This window comes from Haliotis asinina, chromosome 9 (genome assembly GCF_037392515.1).
Source record: "Haliotis asinina isolate JCU_RB_2024 chromosome 9, JCU_Hal_asi_v2, whole genome shotgun sequence".
NCBI lineage: Eukaryota > Metazoa > Mollusca > Gastropoda > Lepetellida > Haliotidae > Haliotis > Haliotis asinina.
The window spans coordinates 29844561-29860933 of NC_090288.1; the positions used below are offsets into that span (position 1 = coordinate 29844561).

General features: G+C 42.9%; 1 protein-coding gene across 4 annotated transcripts in view; it reads left to right on the forward strand.

The window, feature by feature from the left end:
- LOC137295902 (NACHT, LRR and PYD domains-containing protein 14-like) overlaps positions 1 to 16373 on the forward strand; it is an 86209-nt gene that overhangs the window by 55709 nt on the left and 14127 nt on the right. The window contains exon 1 of one of the 4 annotated variants that reach the window (XM_067827473.1): positions 6893 to 7001. The exons of the other annotated variants lie outside the window; for them this stretch is intronic. Coding sequence (XP_067683574.1) covers positions 6893 to 7001 — 109 coding nt within the window. Of the gene's footprint in view, positions 1 to 6892; positions 7002 to 16373 lie in introns of those variants that run through there. 4 annotated transcript variants of the gene reach the window in all.

Below are 16373 nucleotides of genomic sequence, written 5' to 3' on the forward strand. Positions count from 1 at the left end.
GCAGGGAGCGAAGTCCTTGTGTCAACTTCTGAAAGATTTTATCATTCCTGGAACCAGAAAATGTCGAAACAAGTATTTTCACCCAGAAAAACGAAGTGTGAAGTGTTATTTCCCCCAACATTTTGGACGTTCTCCGTTGTTCGAATCAACAAATTAAATATCATCTGTCTTCAGGTCGTTCGTTTTTCATCCATTTTTGATAACGACACATACCATTTGTAGAGTTGCGGGGTTGCCGGAAACAAGTCCACAAAGAAAAGAAGTACCAGACTTCAAGGAGGATGCATGTCGTTACAACAAATCAATATGTCCAAGCATCAAACAGCATGCATGGATCTGTAAATGGCGGGGTTTACTCCGGGATTTCGTGGCAATGATTCCGAAGACAGACCCTACACGTGGCATTGTTTAATTTCATATCATGTCAATATTGATCTACAGCATGGTGATTATTTTGTGATTGAATAGGCGTGTCAGAATCTAATGATCGCGGGATAAGATCGAGGCACCATAGTTATGATTGCTGGTCTGGATCGTTGTGCGATCGATCAAATTGTTCAACGTCTAAAATATGCAACACAACTGGCTTTCCTGTCATGTACAATGCCACACCTGGATGTAAATTTAAATTTGGTACAAAAGTCCTTTGGGGATATTCTTTTTTTTTTCTTGAAATAGAATTTAGTTTTTTGAAATTTCAACGTATTATTTTCACAATTCAAGATGCCAAGTTCAAATTTTGTCATACATATCAATTGGAAACCTTAAGGTAATTCCAACTTCTTATCTTCAGGTATAAGCTTAATATCTTGAACTTAAAAAAAACAAAAGACAAAAAAAAAAAAACCATAAAAAACGAATGGCGCCAAAGGTCAGTGGGGCGATTTGGTATCCTTTTGGTTAAGACGTTCGCTCAGGTGCGATTCCAAAAGCATGGGTACATGGTGTGATACTTCTGTGTACCCCATCTTGATATTGCTGGAATATTGCTAAGAAGCGTGTAAAACTGCTCCTATGAAGAACGTGATCATGAACCTCAAAACCCCGACCTGGTTTGACGCTGACATGGCGACCATCTTGACTTTCAACCGATTTCTCCTTCCCGAAGTCAAAACAAACTTCAGCAAAACGATGATTCAAGATAAAAGATATTTGGCTGTGTCTAGACCGCGACGTTTATTTGTCTAGAAAATGTCAGAAGTTAAATGATATCTATACATTCTTCATTCTTTTCGATATTTATCTCACGTGGCGCACTTTGTGTCAGTATCAACATGCACGCATGTCAACCCATCTAAAGCCTCGTTATCGTGACAAGCTTATATATTGTCGATGCTGACTTTACCCACGTAGCGGGCGTAGGCTTAGTGTGGAGTTGCTCTTTTTAGCGATGTCAGAAATGGCAGCGATTTCCTCTTATTTTCCTTTCGACGTTTCGGTAATTATCAAGTTTGATTTAGGTACTACCCAGTAGAACGTCTCTTTGAAAGATATAAAAGACATTCATGAGTCAGTTTTGTCTCCTCTTTAGGTTGCCAGCTTATATTGTATTGTAGCTTATACTGAAACGCCGAAGATCCGGACTCGATTCCCTGCATGGGTGCTTACTCGTGTCTTACGCCAAGTAATGCTTAAATTTTGCTAGACTGTAACAATGACTCTCAAGTGCATTATTTCCCTTTACCTTTATGCAATGCTAAGGTCTTGAATCTCTCATCTCACCATGTCTGCTTTTCATTTTAAATGGAATTTTGCTTCTTTCAGCCTCAAGTATAAACCCTCCCAGCACCAGCCACCCACCCACTCCTTCAAAATTCCTGGATCCGCCCACCTACGCACTCACACTCCAGGGTGTTCTCAGTGTTTTACTATCATGTCAGTCACGGCACTACTTAGCCCTAGTTTTATTCTCAGCTATCTGGGAAGTATTTCCAACTAACTGTGTTTGTACTGCATATGGGCAGTTTAGAACTATCCGATTTCGTTATTTTCTAATACTTTTTTTGTTCTAAACTGGCATGGTTGGTGGGCATTGTGACAACACAGACCCACCCTCCAGTTGTTGGTCTCCACGACTAGCTGCAGAACTGCTTAAGTGGTGTCAAGCAGCAGTCACTCACGCGAAGTGTAGGTATTATTTGACTTCCGATGAGAAATATTCATTAAGCAAAGTTTCTATCGTTTACCCATCGCATTGTATCACCAAATAGTAAAAAAAAAACTGCAATAAAAGAATTGGCTTGACATATATATTCATTCTGGAATCGAACCCAGACCCTTTACTTGATGCGTGAACACCTTATAAACTGTCCTATTCTTCATCCACGCTGATGGAAAGCATTCTGTTTGTAAAACAAATCACGCACAGTGTGTCATTTGAAAAACCAATCGCAGTACCCGTTGTGTCAATACCGTCCTAATGCAAATGAGAACACAACGATCCATTACTTCAAAGTGACCATTCAGGCTTACAGAACTCGTCGATGCGAACAAGCAAAACTGATCATTATAATCACATACCGTTCAACCGCCGTACATATCGTACATACCGTTGTTGGAGCACATGCACATGCATGTCATGCACTGTGAGCTGCGCATGCGCACTATTGATTACCTGTCCAGTTGTGGCAACGTGTTCAGCAAACATGAACAGCTACATCAGGATCAGTGATCCACAACCATGGCACTAGCATCTCTCTGCTCATTGGTGAAGTATATTGCTTCTGTGGGTAGCGAGGCGGAATTCATCACCAGGATCACTATGTAATGTTTCTGAATATAATTCAGCTGGTCAATAGGGACGATGAACATGTATCTGTGCATATTATGTTAAACATGAATTGTGTGCATCATAATGCGATTTGTCATAGGAATCCATGTTTTTGACGAATATGTGGAGGATTAGGTCTATCTTTGGTGCTTGCTCATCATGAGGGTAACCATAGGCGGTAGAATTCTTTTCCAGCTAACCAAAAACATCTTTGACCGTGAAATTATTACTGTAAACATACCGAGAAGTAATTTGACATTTTCACTCAGAAGCTCAATGTCTTAATTTATTAATTAGTAAAATGAAGCAGATTGTATCCACGGCCAACATGTCTCCCGCCATCTCGTTTTTTCACTTTAACAACACGCTAAACGAATATACACGCACAAGCCTTTGAGCGCTCCTCAATCAATATTTCATCATTAGCTTCAAACAGCTTGTTCCACAAAATGCCTTCTCTGAGGAATGGTGGCGGCACCTCTAGCCTTGCGGGACATCATTTACTCAGGAGATAAGTGAGTCTGGGTTCGAATCCCGTGTTGCGCGAGCAGGAAATATACAGATACAGAAGGGATGTAATTTAGAGGGGTTGGTGCGCGGGGAATCATGTGTTGGTTGCGGAGATTGGGATTTGGGGGCTTATGGACGCGCGAGTCTGTGTCCCATGTAGACAGAAGTTCAATAGGACCGGTTTTGTAAATACGCCAGGCGTGTTGAAATGCTCTGTCTGTCTTTGATTCTATATTATGGCTCATTTGGATTCTATATCACGGTTCATTTGGATTAATCTGGCGTAAACAATTAGTTATAGAGAGTATCCCGTGTGTCGTGCACGTGCACGTGCACGTGTGCACGATGTAAAGATGCGGCCCTGTCTGTCTACATACAATCTTCTACCCTGTATTTCTGTGTTTCTGTGATCAGATGGGAAGGACAGGAGGTGGGGTTCGTATGACAATGTTCGAGTGACAATGTTCCTGTGACAATGTTCCTGTGACTATGTCCGAATGACAATGTTAGAACGTATGGTGATTGCATGTGTGGTTGTGATAATGCTGTCTTTACCACCATTGCTAGGGTGTGTGGCCTGGCGGTAGAGTAGGCTAGTGGATAAAGTGTTCGCTTGTCACGCCGAAGACCCGAGTTCGTTTCTCCGTATGGGTACAATGTATTGCCTTATATCGCTAAAATATTGCTCAGTAAAGCCAACACTCACTCGCTAAGGTGTTTATCATACTGATTGTGAAGAAACCACATTCTGATGATGATGATGATGATGATGATGATGATGACGTGATAGCAAATCTGTTCACTTCTCAGACAAAACTGACCACCATATATCTCAAATATTGTCGAGTGCGACGCTAAAGTAATGCTAGTAAATAATGGATTGTGTTATCTGTGCACATTAAGTCATGTAGGGCTTGACGGCGACGACGAGCCATAAACTGGACAAATCCCTTTGGGCACGAAACAATGAAATCAATGGCCTCGGACACCATCCTGCTTATTAGCAGTGACCAAGAATCTGTGATGCCGTATGTAAGAGCTAGTCAATATTGTCTATATTGTAGCATCAACTATAGACCGGACAGTAATCGATGCTTTCTGACCGGTCACTGGAACAATGACTCTTGCCTGAACCTTGATTCCAGAAGTATTCCCATGGGCCCGGCTAATGTCATACCGAGGCGTTCTCTGCTGGCCATCTGTATGGAAAGAGTCTCGTGTTTGCTGTAATTGCCAAAGCCGTTGGATATCGCTGTCAATTATTGCTGAGAATAATTATTTTCGGTATTCTTGACCCGACTTATGTTTCTTGCAGCCAACAATTAAACGTGGTGTGTTGCATTTGAAGACTCATGCGATACAGTGCGGAGAATTGGATTACGTGAATTAGATGTTTAGTATGCTTGCTGCTGGAAAGGGTTGGGATGATTGGACTCAAGCCTCCCTGCAACCCAGTCCGATAATAACTCGCACCCACAATTTCTCTGTATTCCAACCCTTTTATGTATCTCCACCCCTTACCATACTCAAACCCCTACTCGATCCTAATTTGCACTCCCCTACCCAACTCCATCACACCCAACCACCATATTCCCTACCCCCTCCCTCCTAACCGCTCACACTCTCTCCTACTTCACGCCCCAGTCCCAGCCCCAGCCCCAGCCCCAGCCCCAGCCCCAGCCCCAGCCCCAGCCCCAGCCCCAGCCCCAGCCCCGGCCCCGGCACCCAGCACCCAGCCCCAGCCTCAACTCCACACCACCGCATCCCTAGCCCTCCGAACCGCTTACCTTACTCCCATCCTCATCACCACCCTGACCCCCATCTCAGCCCCATCCACACCCTTTCCGCACCCCAAGCGCAACTATTGTCACATATCGTCACACCACCTTCCTTTCCACACGTCCACTCTGAGCTCCACCTTCACAGCGTGTATACCTAAAGGCAGAGAATGGTGCTCAACACTTCTGTGTGGTATTCACATATGCGTTATGAACACGATTCAGACATCTTGTCTGTTTGGTGTACATGTCTTGCCTTCTTATCTCACAATTGGAATTTCACTATCTCCGCTTCCTTCCACGAATACCAGAAGACTTTTTGCCCCATCCTATTTCCACAGCCGCTTCTACAACAGAACAGATAGCACCAGTGGGCGTTCCGTATTGTCATTATTCACGCCAACAACTGGCATATCCCACGGTATTATATTTCCCAGAAGGCATCTGTACTCGTACTTCCTCATTGGCAATGCATGTTATAAAGTAGCAATTCCACTCCATCACGCCGTACTAATTCAGTTGACAGTAAGAATCACCAAATTTATGACAACCTTCACTACTCCACCACTCATAATTGTTGGTTTTATGCAACGTGTATACAATATAAATAACAAATACCTCCGCATATTTGTTTTCTTGAAGACGCACATCCACACTGCACAGGCTTTCTGAAATTCATCTGAAAACCTATACTTGCCACTACCAGAGACGATATACACACTTTCTCTTCTAGTATTCCCTCCATGCGAAGGAAAGGTACCCTATTCCTTTACCCGTACCCAATCACCCTCATTTCCTACTTCCATTGCCTGCGCTCATGCACCCCTAAATATCCCTTCCATAACCCCCGACTACAGGCAACCCGTGGATGGTCCACCGGGCCCCTCTATATATACCGGCCTGTCCCGACTACAACCAACCTGTGGATGGTCCACCCTGCCCCTCTATATATACCGGTCCTTGTCCCGAATTTGGCCAACCTGTGGATGGCCCACTCTGCATCGCCATATATACCGGTGCCTGTCCCCACTTCAAGCAACCTATGGATGGTCCACCCCACCCCTCCAACTATACCCTTGCCTATCCCGACTACAGCCAACCTATGGAAGGTCCACCCATCCTCTCCACATCTACTGGCCCCTGTCCTGACTACAACAAACCTGTGGATAGTCCACCCCGCACCTCAAATATACCGGTCCCTTTCCCGACTGCTAACAGCCTGTGAATTGTCCGCCCCGCCCTCCAACTATACCCGTCCCTATCCCGACTAGAACCAACCTATGGATGGTCCACCCAGCCCCTCCACATCTACCGGCCCCTGTCCCCACTTCAAGCAACCTATGGATGGTCCACCCCACCCCTCCAACTATACCCTTGCCTATCCCGACCACAGCCAACCTATGGAAGGTCCACCCAGCCTCTCCACATCTACTGGCCCCTGTCCTGACTACAACAAACCTGTGGATAGTCCACCCCGCACCTCAAATATACCGGTCCCTTTCCCGACTGCTAACAGCCTGTGAATTGTCCGCCCCGCCCTCCAACTATACCCGTCCCTATCCCGACTAGAACCAACCTATGGATGGTCCACCCCGCCCCTCCACATCTACCGGCCCCTGTCCCGACTACAAGCAACCTGTGGATGGTCGAGCAACATGAGTCACAGCATTAGGACAATGGCAGCAGGCAGCGGAAGGTAGCGGCTGATCTACATAATCAACAGTGCGCTTGCAGCGCCATCGTCTTCCTCGCTACCACTACCACGATCAATGGATGAAGGCGGTCGGCATCTGTGAGCCACTGCCGGCTAGCCCACCATCAGGCAGGCGAAGACATGAGTGCTTGTTCTATATTATATAACGTGGAGCGGTTCCTCTGTGCCAAGCCGTTCTGGGATAGAGATCCAACACATTGTTTCGAAGCACACGGCACGGATGATTTAGGTATTTCTTTGTCTTTTACTTCAGTTCTATCGGAATCCGTACATCTGGTAACGGTTCATACCGAGTGACCGGATTCGGGTGCAAACCACTTTTTTATCCTATTGATCATTTCGTGTTTAAACGTGGCTGTACGTATTGTTTGTTTCCTATGTTAAACACCGCAAGTTGGCACTGAATCGTGAACAAACTGACCAACGGTCAGAGATATGTTCAACATGGCGGACGTGGTATCTATAGATGGGGAAGCTTATACCACTTGACCATCGGTCACCAATGACGTGGGTCTTGTTCCAGAATCCTGGATGTGGGCGTCTTGTCATATATTACTGTAATGTACAATATTATTAATGTACACATCTTCACTAGAGAAAGGGGTATACGATCGCACGGTTGTACAGAAACGTGTCTATTGCATGTGGAATCTTGTACATTGCTTTGACTGTCTTGTTGATAGGCCATACATCATCAGCAGTTTCCCGAACGTTGAACGTATGTTTCCATGAATATGCCATTAGGTAAAACGATCTTAGTATTCTGTATGCTTTTTCGCGACCCTGTGTCATCTACTGATTGGTATTCCCGTTTCCTTTCTTGCTCTAGTCCCACGTGACTAGGTATTTCGAAATTAAATTTACGTATCGCTTGAATGTTCCAATTGAAATTCCATGGTTCTCGTGTAATTGTTAAACGTGTGATGCTGCAGAGTAAGTTAATAAATGCTAAATCGATACAAATCAAACTCGTTTTTACCCTGGGTGAATTGTCATGTATCGATCACGTATGTTCTCAAGCCACGTGGTTGAACAACACCGTGGTTGTCAATCATTTGCGGCAATGCCAGTTACGTGTGGTCGATTGTCTTCACTGTTAGTGATTCTCTTGGGACGCATTACTCCCAAACCACCGTCCTTCGTCTCTGACCATGGCATCGAAGGCGAAATATAGTCCTTGCGGATGAATATTTCATTTTGTATATCTCGGAATCGGCATAGCAACAATCAGTGAATCCAAGGTCACATGATAATGTGATTAGCATTCCAACCCCTTTAGGGCCTCTAAGGAGGAATATTTCTAAAATAATGCATGCTCATTCAGTAATTTCAATTTCAAGGCTATCATGCTACAGTCTATTGATCATATGAGAACCAATTCAAAGAAACGGAAACTTAAACGCTTATTAGACCTAACATTTAATCTCCTTCACGGGAGCTGTTAACGTCATTTCATCATAGGATTTAATTACGTTTGGAGGATGATTATCATATAATCACATTAATAGAAGAAAGATTCATAACTAAAGTGTTTAGATTCAGCATCAAAGGAAAAGAATCATTTTATCAAAGAAAATTGAATAAATTAATTGAGTGACATTAAATAAGCCATCAAGGCTTATTGTAATATTAATTTGGTATCATTTCCCAAACCGATGTGGTAATATTATTGTGAATGTATTGTTTAAACTATTTCATTTCCCCTTCCCTAAAACAGTGATGCATCATCAGTCAAAATGGAATTGATGTTATAACATCACGTGCACTCATGCAGGTTGAAAAGCCTACTGCAAACTTTTTATTTGTATTCTTGTTTGAATCATTTCTATCGATTGTACTTGAAATTCCAATTGCATTATGGCATATGGAGTGAGATGTAATTGAAAATATCGAACACAGCAGCGGGCATGTAATATTAACATCTTGTGTACACCCAGAGTCCATGTGTTTTATGGCAGACACGACTTATATGTTGCATTGGTGGATTAGGATTAAAAGCTAGCTCTGGTTGACAAGAATTGGAATTTAATCTATTGTAAGTTGGTAATGCCACGCTTCATTAGTTATTGCAATTACTGGCATCCCAAACCTAAATCTCATGCGAAAATGTTAACATGAATTGAAGTCACGTGCCACATTTTAACCCCGTTATTTCCCACGATCTGTATCCAGGAAACAGTGAAAAAGATGTAAACAATTTGTAAGATATCAGATTTAACATCGAGCATCAACAACGAGGAGCTGTTATCGCTGCGTGTTGGATAACGCGTTGATGTTTCGTCATGCCGAGGTCGTCCCTGTGAGAATGAAATTCACATGATGTCCACATACGATATTGTCAGTGGAAACGTTTTCAGCAATAACCACAGTTTTTAATGCAGTCGGCTTCTAAATTGACTCAGATTACAAACCTTCTCGATTCCATGCCTCTGCCGGGACATCGATCCCTTAAAGCATTTATATTAATTATTTAGTCCTCCATAGTTTCCCCAGACAAAAGCACGCAACAGTTATGCGCACGCGTTGTTGACATTGCATTAAGGAACAATGTTATCCGCCATATTATGTCATTTCAGCACCTCCACGCATGGTTGGTGTTAGGAATATTTTGAAACGTTTTAAAAAGTACGTGCCCTGAAAAGGGTCACTGAATGGAGTGTGAATAGTTTGAATAATTGATCGTCTTCTATTTCGGCCTGCACGTGCATGCTCTGAGATGGAGTTGTCAGCCCGAGACGTTGTGTCTGCACTTGAATGATCGTCCTGTTGATCAAAACTCTTCAGTGAATGAAACAAATGACAGTGTAACACAGCGTCTTTTGAAATTGAGTCAGTATGAATTTTTTTTCTATGACAATATCTAATTTTGTTTTACGAATATTTTCAAAGAATCTCCTAAATTGTTGTACGAATGAGTCTAGTTTACACCGCATTTAGCAATATCATGGTGGAGACACCATACGAGCATTTTAAACATCGTACCTACGTGGGAAACAAGCCCTTCAACTTGACGCCCCTATTAAGATCAAATGAAATATAATATAATTCTATATTAGCCACAATACATTCATAAGACATTCTTAATTGTTTTAGATGATATGTGTCGACAAAACGGTTCACCCGCCACACGGTGTTGGCTTGTGAGTTCGGGTTCGAACCCCTGTTTCTGTAGAGGCGGCTAACGGGACCGGGTGGCCAGACTCTCTGACTTGATGAACACTTGTGATCGTATTTCAATTGCGTAGACCGATGGGACCCCCAGGAGAGGGGGTGGGGGTGGGTGCGGATGGGGGTGGGGTAGCCTTGTGATAAAAGTATTCACTCGTCACTTCAAAGAAGCAGGTTCAATACCCTCATGGGAACAATGTATTAAGCCCATTTCTAGTGCCCTTCGCTATTTTGGAATATTGCTAAACGCGGTCAAAGACCAAACTAACTCACTCTAATAATTGGTAAAAGCATCAAGTTTCTGTATGCGGCGTTTATGTAAAACGTTTCATAATAACTGGTGATTATTCATAGCCTGAAATATCGACCGTATAGATACCATATTCATGCACACTTTCCAAATATTTCTTACTCCTATTACCGTCATATCATAGCCACAGATTCTCTCGTCAAATGATGCACTTATGTTACAGAAATATTACTGAAGTAATGTATCGCCAAGACACCTCTCAGCATTCGCATTTTTATTGGCACCAAGCACTCGCAGCTTTCTGGAAACAGAACGCGAGGGAATTGCGAACGGTGACGTTAATGGGAATCAGAGGCATAAACAGTGATAACTCGAGCTTGGATCGAATAATTCTATACGTATACAGTCATAATAGAAATGATGGAAAGTCGGTATGTTGGAGACACACTAAGTCTTTCTGCCTCGTCTCTGTTCGTCTTTTATCCACACAAATGCTGATTGATAAAGCGCAGCGATGTATCGCCAAAGTCCCGTTACTGCTCGAAATTCAATCAATGCCAGTCCAAACTCAATAAGCTCTTGGAATGTGCTAGACAACAGCAAGAGAGAACTTCAAGCTGACTGCGCCACTGGTCCCAAATATAGAGTCAACCTTTATGTTGGTGCCAATACTGGTGAGATGGTCTATGGGGGTCTTTGATAACCCCTCCAGGATAGATCTGGATCTCCACAGAGAGAGATGAGCAATTACTGAAGAACTAGAGACGCATTTAAGGTATTTCTATAAACAATCCCATAATGCTCTCCGATGGTGCCAGTATTGATAAGCTAACTTGGTGACATCCTAGAACTCAGTTCAGTTTAATGGTTCCTTTCTTTCCATTTAGTACTCTAGATTCCGAATTTATAGTATTCTTTGAAAATTGGAAGAAATGTAGAAAATATGCCCGAAATTCACAATGTATTGGTAAGCGTGAATGAATAGTATCGCAGGACAACATGAAAGAAAACTGAACAATAAATCCTGCAAAATGTTCATTTAGTCTCCTCTAACTTAAAGGGGCACATTTAAAACCGTGGAAATCTAAAGAAATTGTGATTGGTGCTCCCGTCTGATGACTTCGTTGACCTCCCTTAACACAATACCCCTTTTGTGTGTCAATATAATATAATAACGTCTTTTGTGTGTACGTATCAAGAGTAACTTCAGTTTCCTATAGATCCCTGTAGAGTCATGCACTGTAAACTAAGGAAAACGGCGCAAATCTCTCCAGTATGCTGTCACGGCCCATGTTTGGCCAAGACAGGGTTTTAATATGCATGTGTGTGGCAAGACTAAACAGCTGAAGATGTGAAAATGTGAAAGCGGCTTGGTACGCATAAATGAGTGACTTTAATTTTACACTCAGCAATATTCCAGGTATAGGGCGGCGGTCTGAAAATAATGGAGTCTGGACCAGACAATTCAGTTATCAACAAAATGAGCATCGATCTTCTCAATTGGGAACCGATGACATGTGTCAGCCAAGTCAGTAAGCCTGACCACCCGATCCCGTTAGTCGCCTCTCATGACAAGCATAGTTGCCTTTTATGGCAAGCATGGGTTGCTGAAGGCCTATTCTACCCCGGGACCTTCACGGGTTGGTACGCATAAGTTGGTTGTAGAATTAGGGTAGTTGTTTTAGGGTTTTTTTGGATAAAAATGAAATCTGATGTGAATTCATTTGTATGTAACTTTGTGTGAACATTTAGAAAATTGTAACAAGTTTTATATTCCACATATCGCCTTTAGTGATTGCTTTACAACAGATCGATGCCCATGCATTTGCGTATTGGTTGTTGTATGAGGCGCCCATGCTGTTGACTGGCAACGTGATATACCAGAATATTGTGCCGGGCATAAAACAACATTCATTTGCTTCATCAGTTTGGTTTTCTTGAGCAGAGATAGTGAGTACTGTGTGTCCCAGAGTAACAATGGGAATAATTTGGAAGTGAATATATGACATAAACTTACTTTCATTATATGACGATACCCGTGAAGATCCGGGTTAGAAGTTGTTTTCAACCCATGCATGTGGTAAAAGGCGACTAATGGGATCGGGTGGCCAGGTTCGGCCTTGTTGACACATGCCATCGGTTCCCAATTGCACAGATCGATACTTTTACTGTTGATGACTGGATCGTCTGTTCCAGACCCGATTAATGACAGACCGCCGACATACAGCGCGGCGTTAAAGAACAACTAACCAATACCTGACGAATGAACGGGCGTACAGGAAATAACTTTTCAGTGGTATTTGCTTGGGACCCAGTCGCCTCAGCTGCAGCATTTAGATCTGTAGTGTTGCGTCCTTTGGACTCGATGCAAACCTTGGCAGTGGGTTTAATTCCCAGTTCGGCTCAACTATGGTTGGTTTGGGTGTGTAAGAGACCGTTAGTGTCTCAGTTACCTGTTCGAGTGCATGTGCTTGAACTGAAATGCTAGTTCTAGTTAACGATGTCTCACTGCCATGATCGTCGTCATATCGGTGAATGCACGAAGTTATCGACACAGCAATAGATATGAGGCAGGTCAGACCTCCTCCATATAGTTGGAATGTTGTTGCCATCGGCGGTAACCTACAAAGAGAAAAATACTTTAATTACAAGACAAGAATATGGACAAAGTAACCAGTTTGAGTTAACAATAAATGTAAGCAGATGCCTGAGTTCCAGGAAAAGGCACTCTGTAGGTCTTTGGTATGTTCATGGTGGCCCGGTGTGCTGCATGACGTCAGCAAGCAATCAATACAAAGATTCAGTGCACACCTGATCGTTTATCGGAAAATGCAGTCCAACCAGGAACCCGGTCTGAAGAGCGATTGTAGCGCTGAGGTGGTAGTAGCTTGTCTCACAGTCCATCAGCCACGTCATGTTCTCTTCCTGCAATGTCAAAGCTCAAATGAAGCAAGTCCAGATTTCCCCAGGTACCTCCTTTACAGTGGGTTTTTTTCCAACTGAAAATGTAATACAGCTAACTATTTCAGTTTCTTCAATAATGTAAAGGCCTCACTGAAGCAAGTGTACATTAGTATTTCCTCAGGTTCAGAATTTCCATTGTCAGTACGGCTCCTTTTCATTTTAATTTTAAGCAATATTTTTATATTCTTCACAAATTGAATTATATATAGTCAGTTAATAAGTGACCGTTCGTAATTTATGGTTCGGGTGGGCTGAAGGATTGGTTGGTGTTGGTGATTTTAAGGGTGTCATTTTGTTCTGTGGAGGTATGGTGGTCATCCAGCTTGTCCACGGACACTAGGGAGGGTCATTTTTCATATGATCTAGGGAGGGGGGGGGGGGGGGGGCAGATAAAATTTTAGGGGGGCAGTTCAGATTGTACATGTTTCTCCATAAAAATCGCCATCATCACCCTACCTATTTATCAGGAACGGTCCTAGGAGGTTAATGTGAGGTGGTTGTATCTCCCATGCTTTGACATTGACTTTGACAGTCTTAGCTCATCTTGTGTTTGAAGAACGGGGCCCAGTGATGTATATCCACGGGGTTCAAAGGCGCTTCCTCGGATCTCAGACCTACAGTCAGTAATTGTGACTTTGATGGGATAGAGCTTCAACTCGCTTGTCAGAACGTTGGTGACAGCAACCTAAGAAGCCGGTTTCATCCCTGACCCTTCACGGAGCACATCAAGCTATTGCCTGTCAAAATATTGATTTCTTGATCGCGATGCTCAAGGCCCGTGGAATGAGTTGGTCCATTTATAGACACATGGTGTTTGGTTTCTGTGTAACAGGAGTAGGCGTTGACGTTCTCCATATCGTTGTACACGATGGTGTACGATCGTTGTACATACTTTGTATAGTTATTGAATGTTTCAAGGACCCTACCCTCACCAAAGCAAGCACAAAGTGTCAAATTTAACAAACCGCGTCAAAGCGACAATTTGATATCAAGGATTCCATATTCAGAAGAGTGGTGAGATATGGTTTATTGCTATCCGGTTAATAAATGTGAAATGAGAAATGTATGAAAATACAGCTGCTTCACGTCATTACTAGGTAGACCAGTGATGGACATTGAGAGCATCTGTTCAATGTTGACTTCTGTCCATAATGAGTCATAAAAACCAAATAGAAATTAAAACGATATATAGGAGATGAGGTGAATGAGTTTAGTTTTACGCCGCCTTTAGCAATATTCCAGCAATATCACGGCGAGGGAGACCAGAATAGGACTTCACACATTGCACCCATGTGAGAAATCAAACACGGGTCTTTAGCATGAGGAGGGCGGTGGGGTAGCGTAGTGGTTAAGGCGTTCGATTGTCACGACGAAGACCCGGGTTCGATTCCCCACATGGGTGCAATGTGTGGAGCCCATTTTCTGGTGTCCCCCGCAGTGATATTGCTGGAATATTGCTAAAAGCGGCGTAAAACTTAGCTCACTCACTCACTTTAGCGTGATGAGCGAACCGTTTAGGCACTAGGCGGAGATAAGGGATTAATGTCGCGCGTCAAATACATTACACTGACACGCGACCAGTCCTTGTTTTATTACCTTAATGTCGAGCTACAGACACGGTAACACCAAGTTCTGTAATTCATCTTGTTTGCTATGGTGCGACTGGGATCGAACCCCGACCGATCGCTGTTTAGATAGACACTTCATGTACTACTGACTACTGATCGTGTCTACAATAACGAAGAGATGAAAGAACAAAGTGGACTTCGGTTCGTAGACCGTACGCGTGGTTTAGACAAAGTACACTCCGAAGAGACCAATCCTTGTTTTATTCCTTTGATGCACAAGGCAGGGTAAAATCAGTTACCATCTTCCACCACCACCGACCTTCGCTCACCAGAAAAACGCGATAGATATAAACAGTGGACTACCATACCTAGCTGTGGACATGAAACCATACAGGCAGTCCAAGAGAGATCATGTCTCAGTTTGAAGATCATGAAATAGCAGGTGAGACACCAACTGCGCTGGACATACGTTTAGTCTCTGAATATATACTCAACACAAAAAGTTAAGGACCGCCCCAATAATCAATATTGAAGTATTATTTGGATCATGATGTGGACTATGTAATACTGTAATATTTATAATTAGGATAGTCTTTGACTTCATTGTTGTTGAGTATTTATAATTTTGATAGTAATGAATAAACGCATTTAAATTGAAAAAGAGCGTCAGTCAGATGAGAAAGTCTGGACGTGCTTCACATGGATATTTGTATTGCAGCGAGGTTTATAGCCGGTCTGACAGTCCATGAACCACATTATTTTCCCTACAGCCTAGCCCTCCCTGCAGTGCTATGGCTCTATATAAAGCAAGTCTACATTTCCGTAGAATCTCTGGTCTCCCTGTGGATCCTTTTCGGTTTATATGGGTTAGTTTGTTACTATCAAAACTACATATATATTCAGAGATTAAACATGTGTCTAGGAGGTTTATTCCATGGGGACAATACTATGGTTCAGGGACTGTGAGATAACAAATAAATATGTTATTCGCACTACGTGAGCGATAGGATAACTAGCGGGACGTTACATTAAAAAAATATTGCTATGATGTTTGAAGCCCGTTTTTGTTCCAACCGCTGTGACGTTGCTGAATAAGATTATTCGAAAACCACATTCCCTCACGGCCAGCATCCAGGAACCAGTACGAGTTAATATATTTAATTAAACATATCCCTTTCAAACTGAATAACCGGGATATGTTTTACTCGTGACCTTGACATTGTGGAATGATTCATAATAAACACAGGAAGGTCAAGTTTAAAAAACACTGGTTCAGTGTAATGTGTCATGTTATGTCAAATGTGAAAACCTTCGACTTCAGATGGGATTTCACTGCCCCAAACAACGGATGATCTAATTCAGTTGTCCGAGCTGTCTCCCAGTCTATTAACCTAATCCAGGGCCAACGATCGCACGAAGTAATTGAGTCCTTATTCTCTGTTTAGTTGTTTAACCTCTCGAGCTCGACGTGACCAGTCAGATTAGAATATGGCGCAGTTAGCCCCATCCAGCTGAAGTAATTACACAAAACAAATGGTCTCTGTTTGTGTGTACGCTAGTAACACCAGGGAGGGAAACGTTTGTACATTTCAGTTTGAGGACTGGTGTGGTGGACGCTATCTTGATGACATTCTCTATTCTGACTTTTACA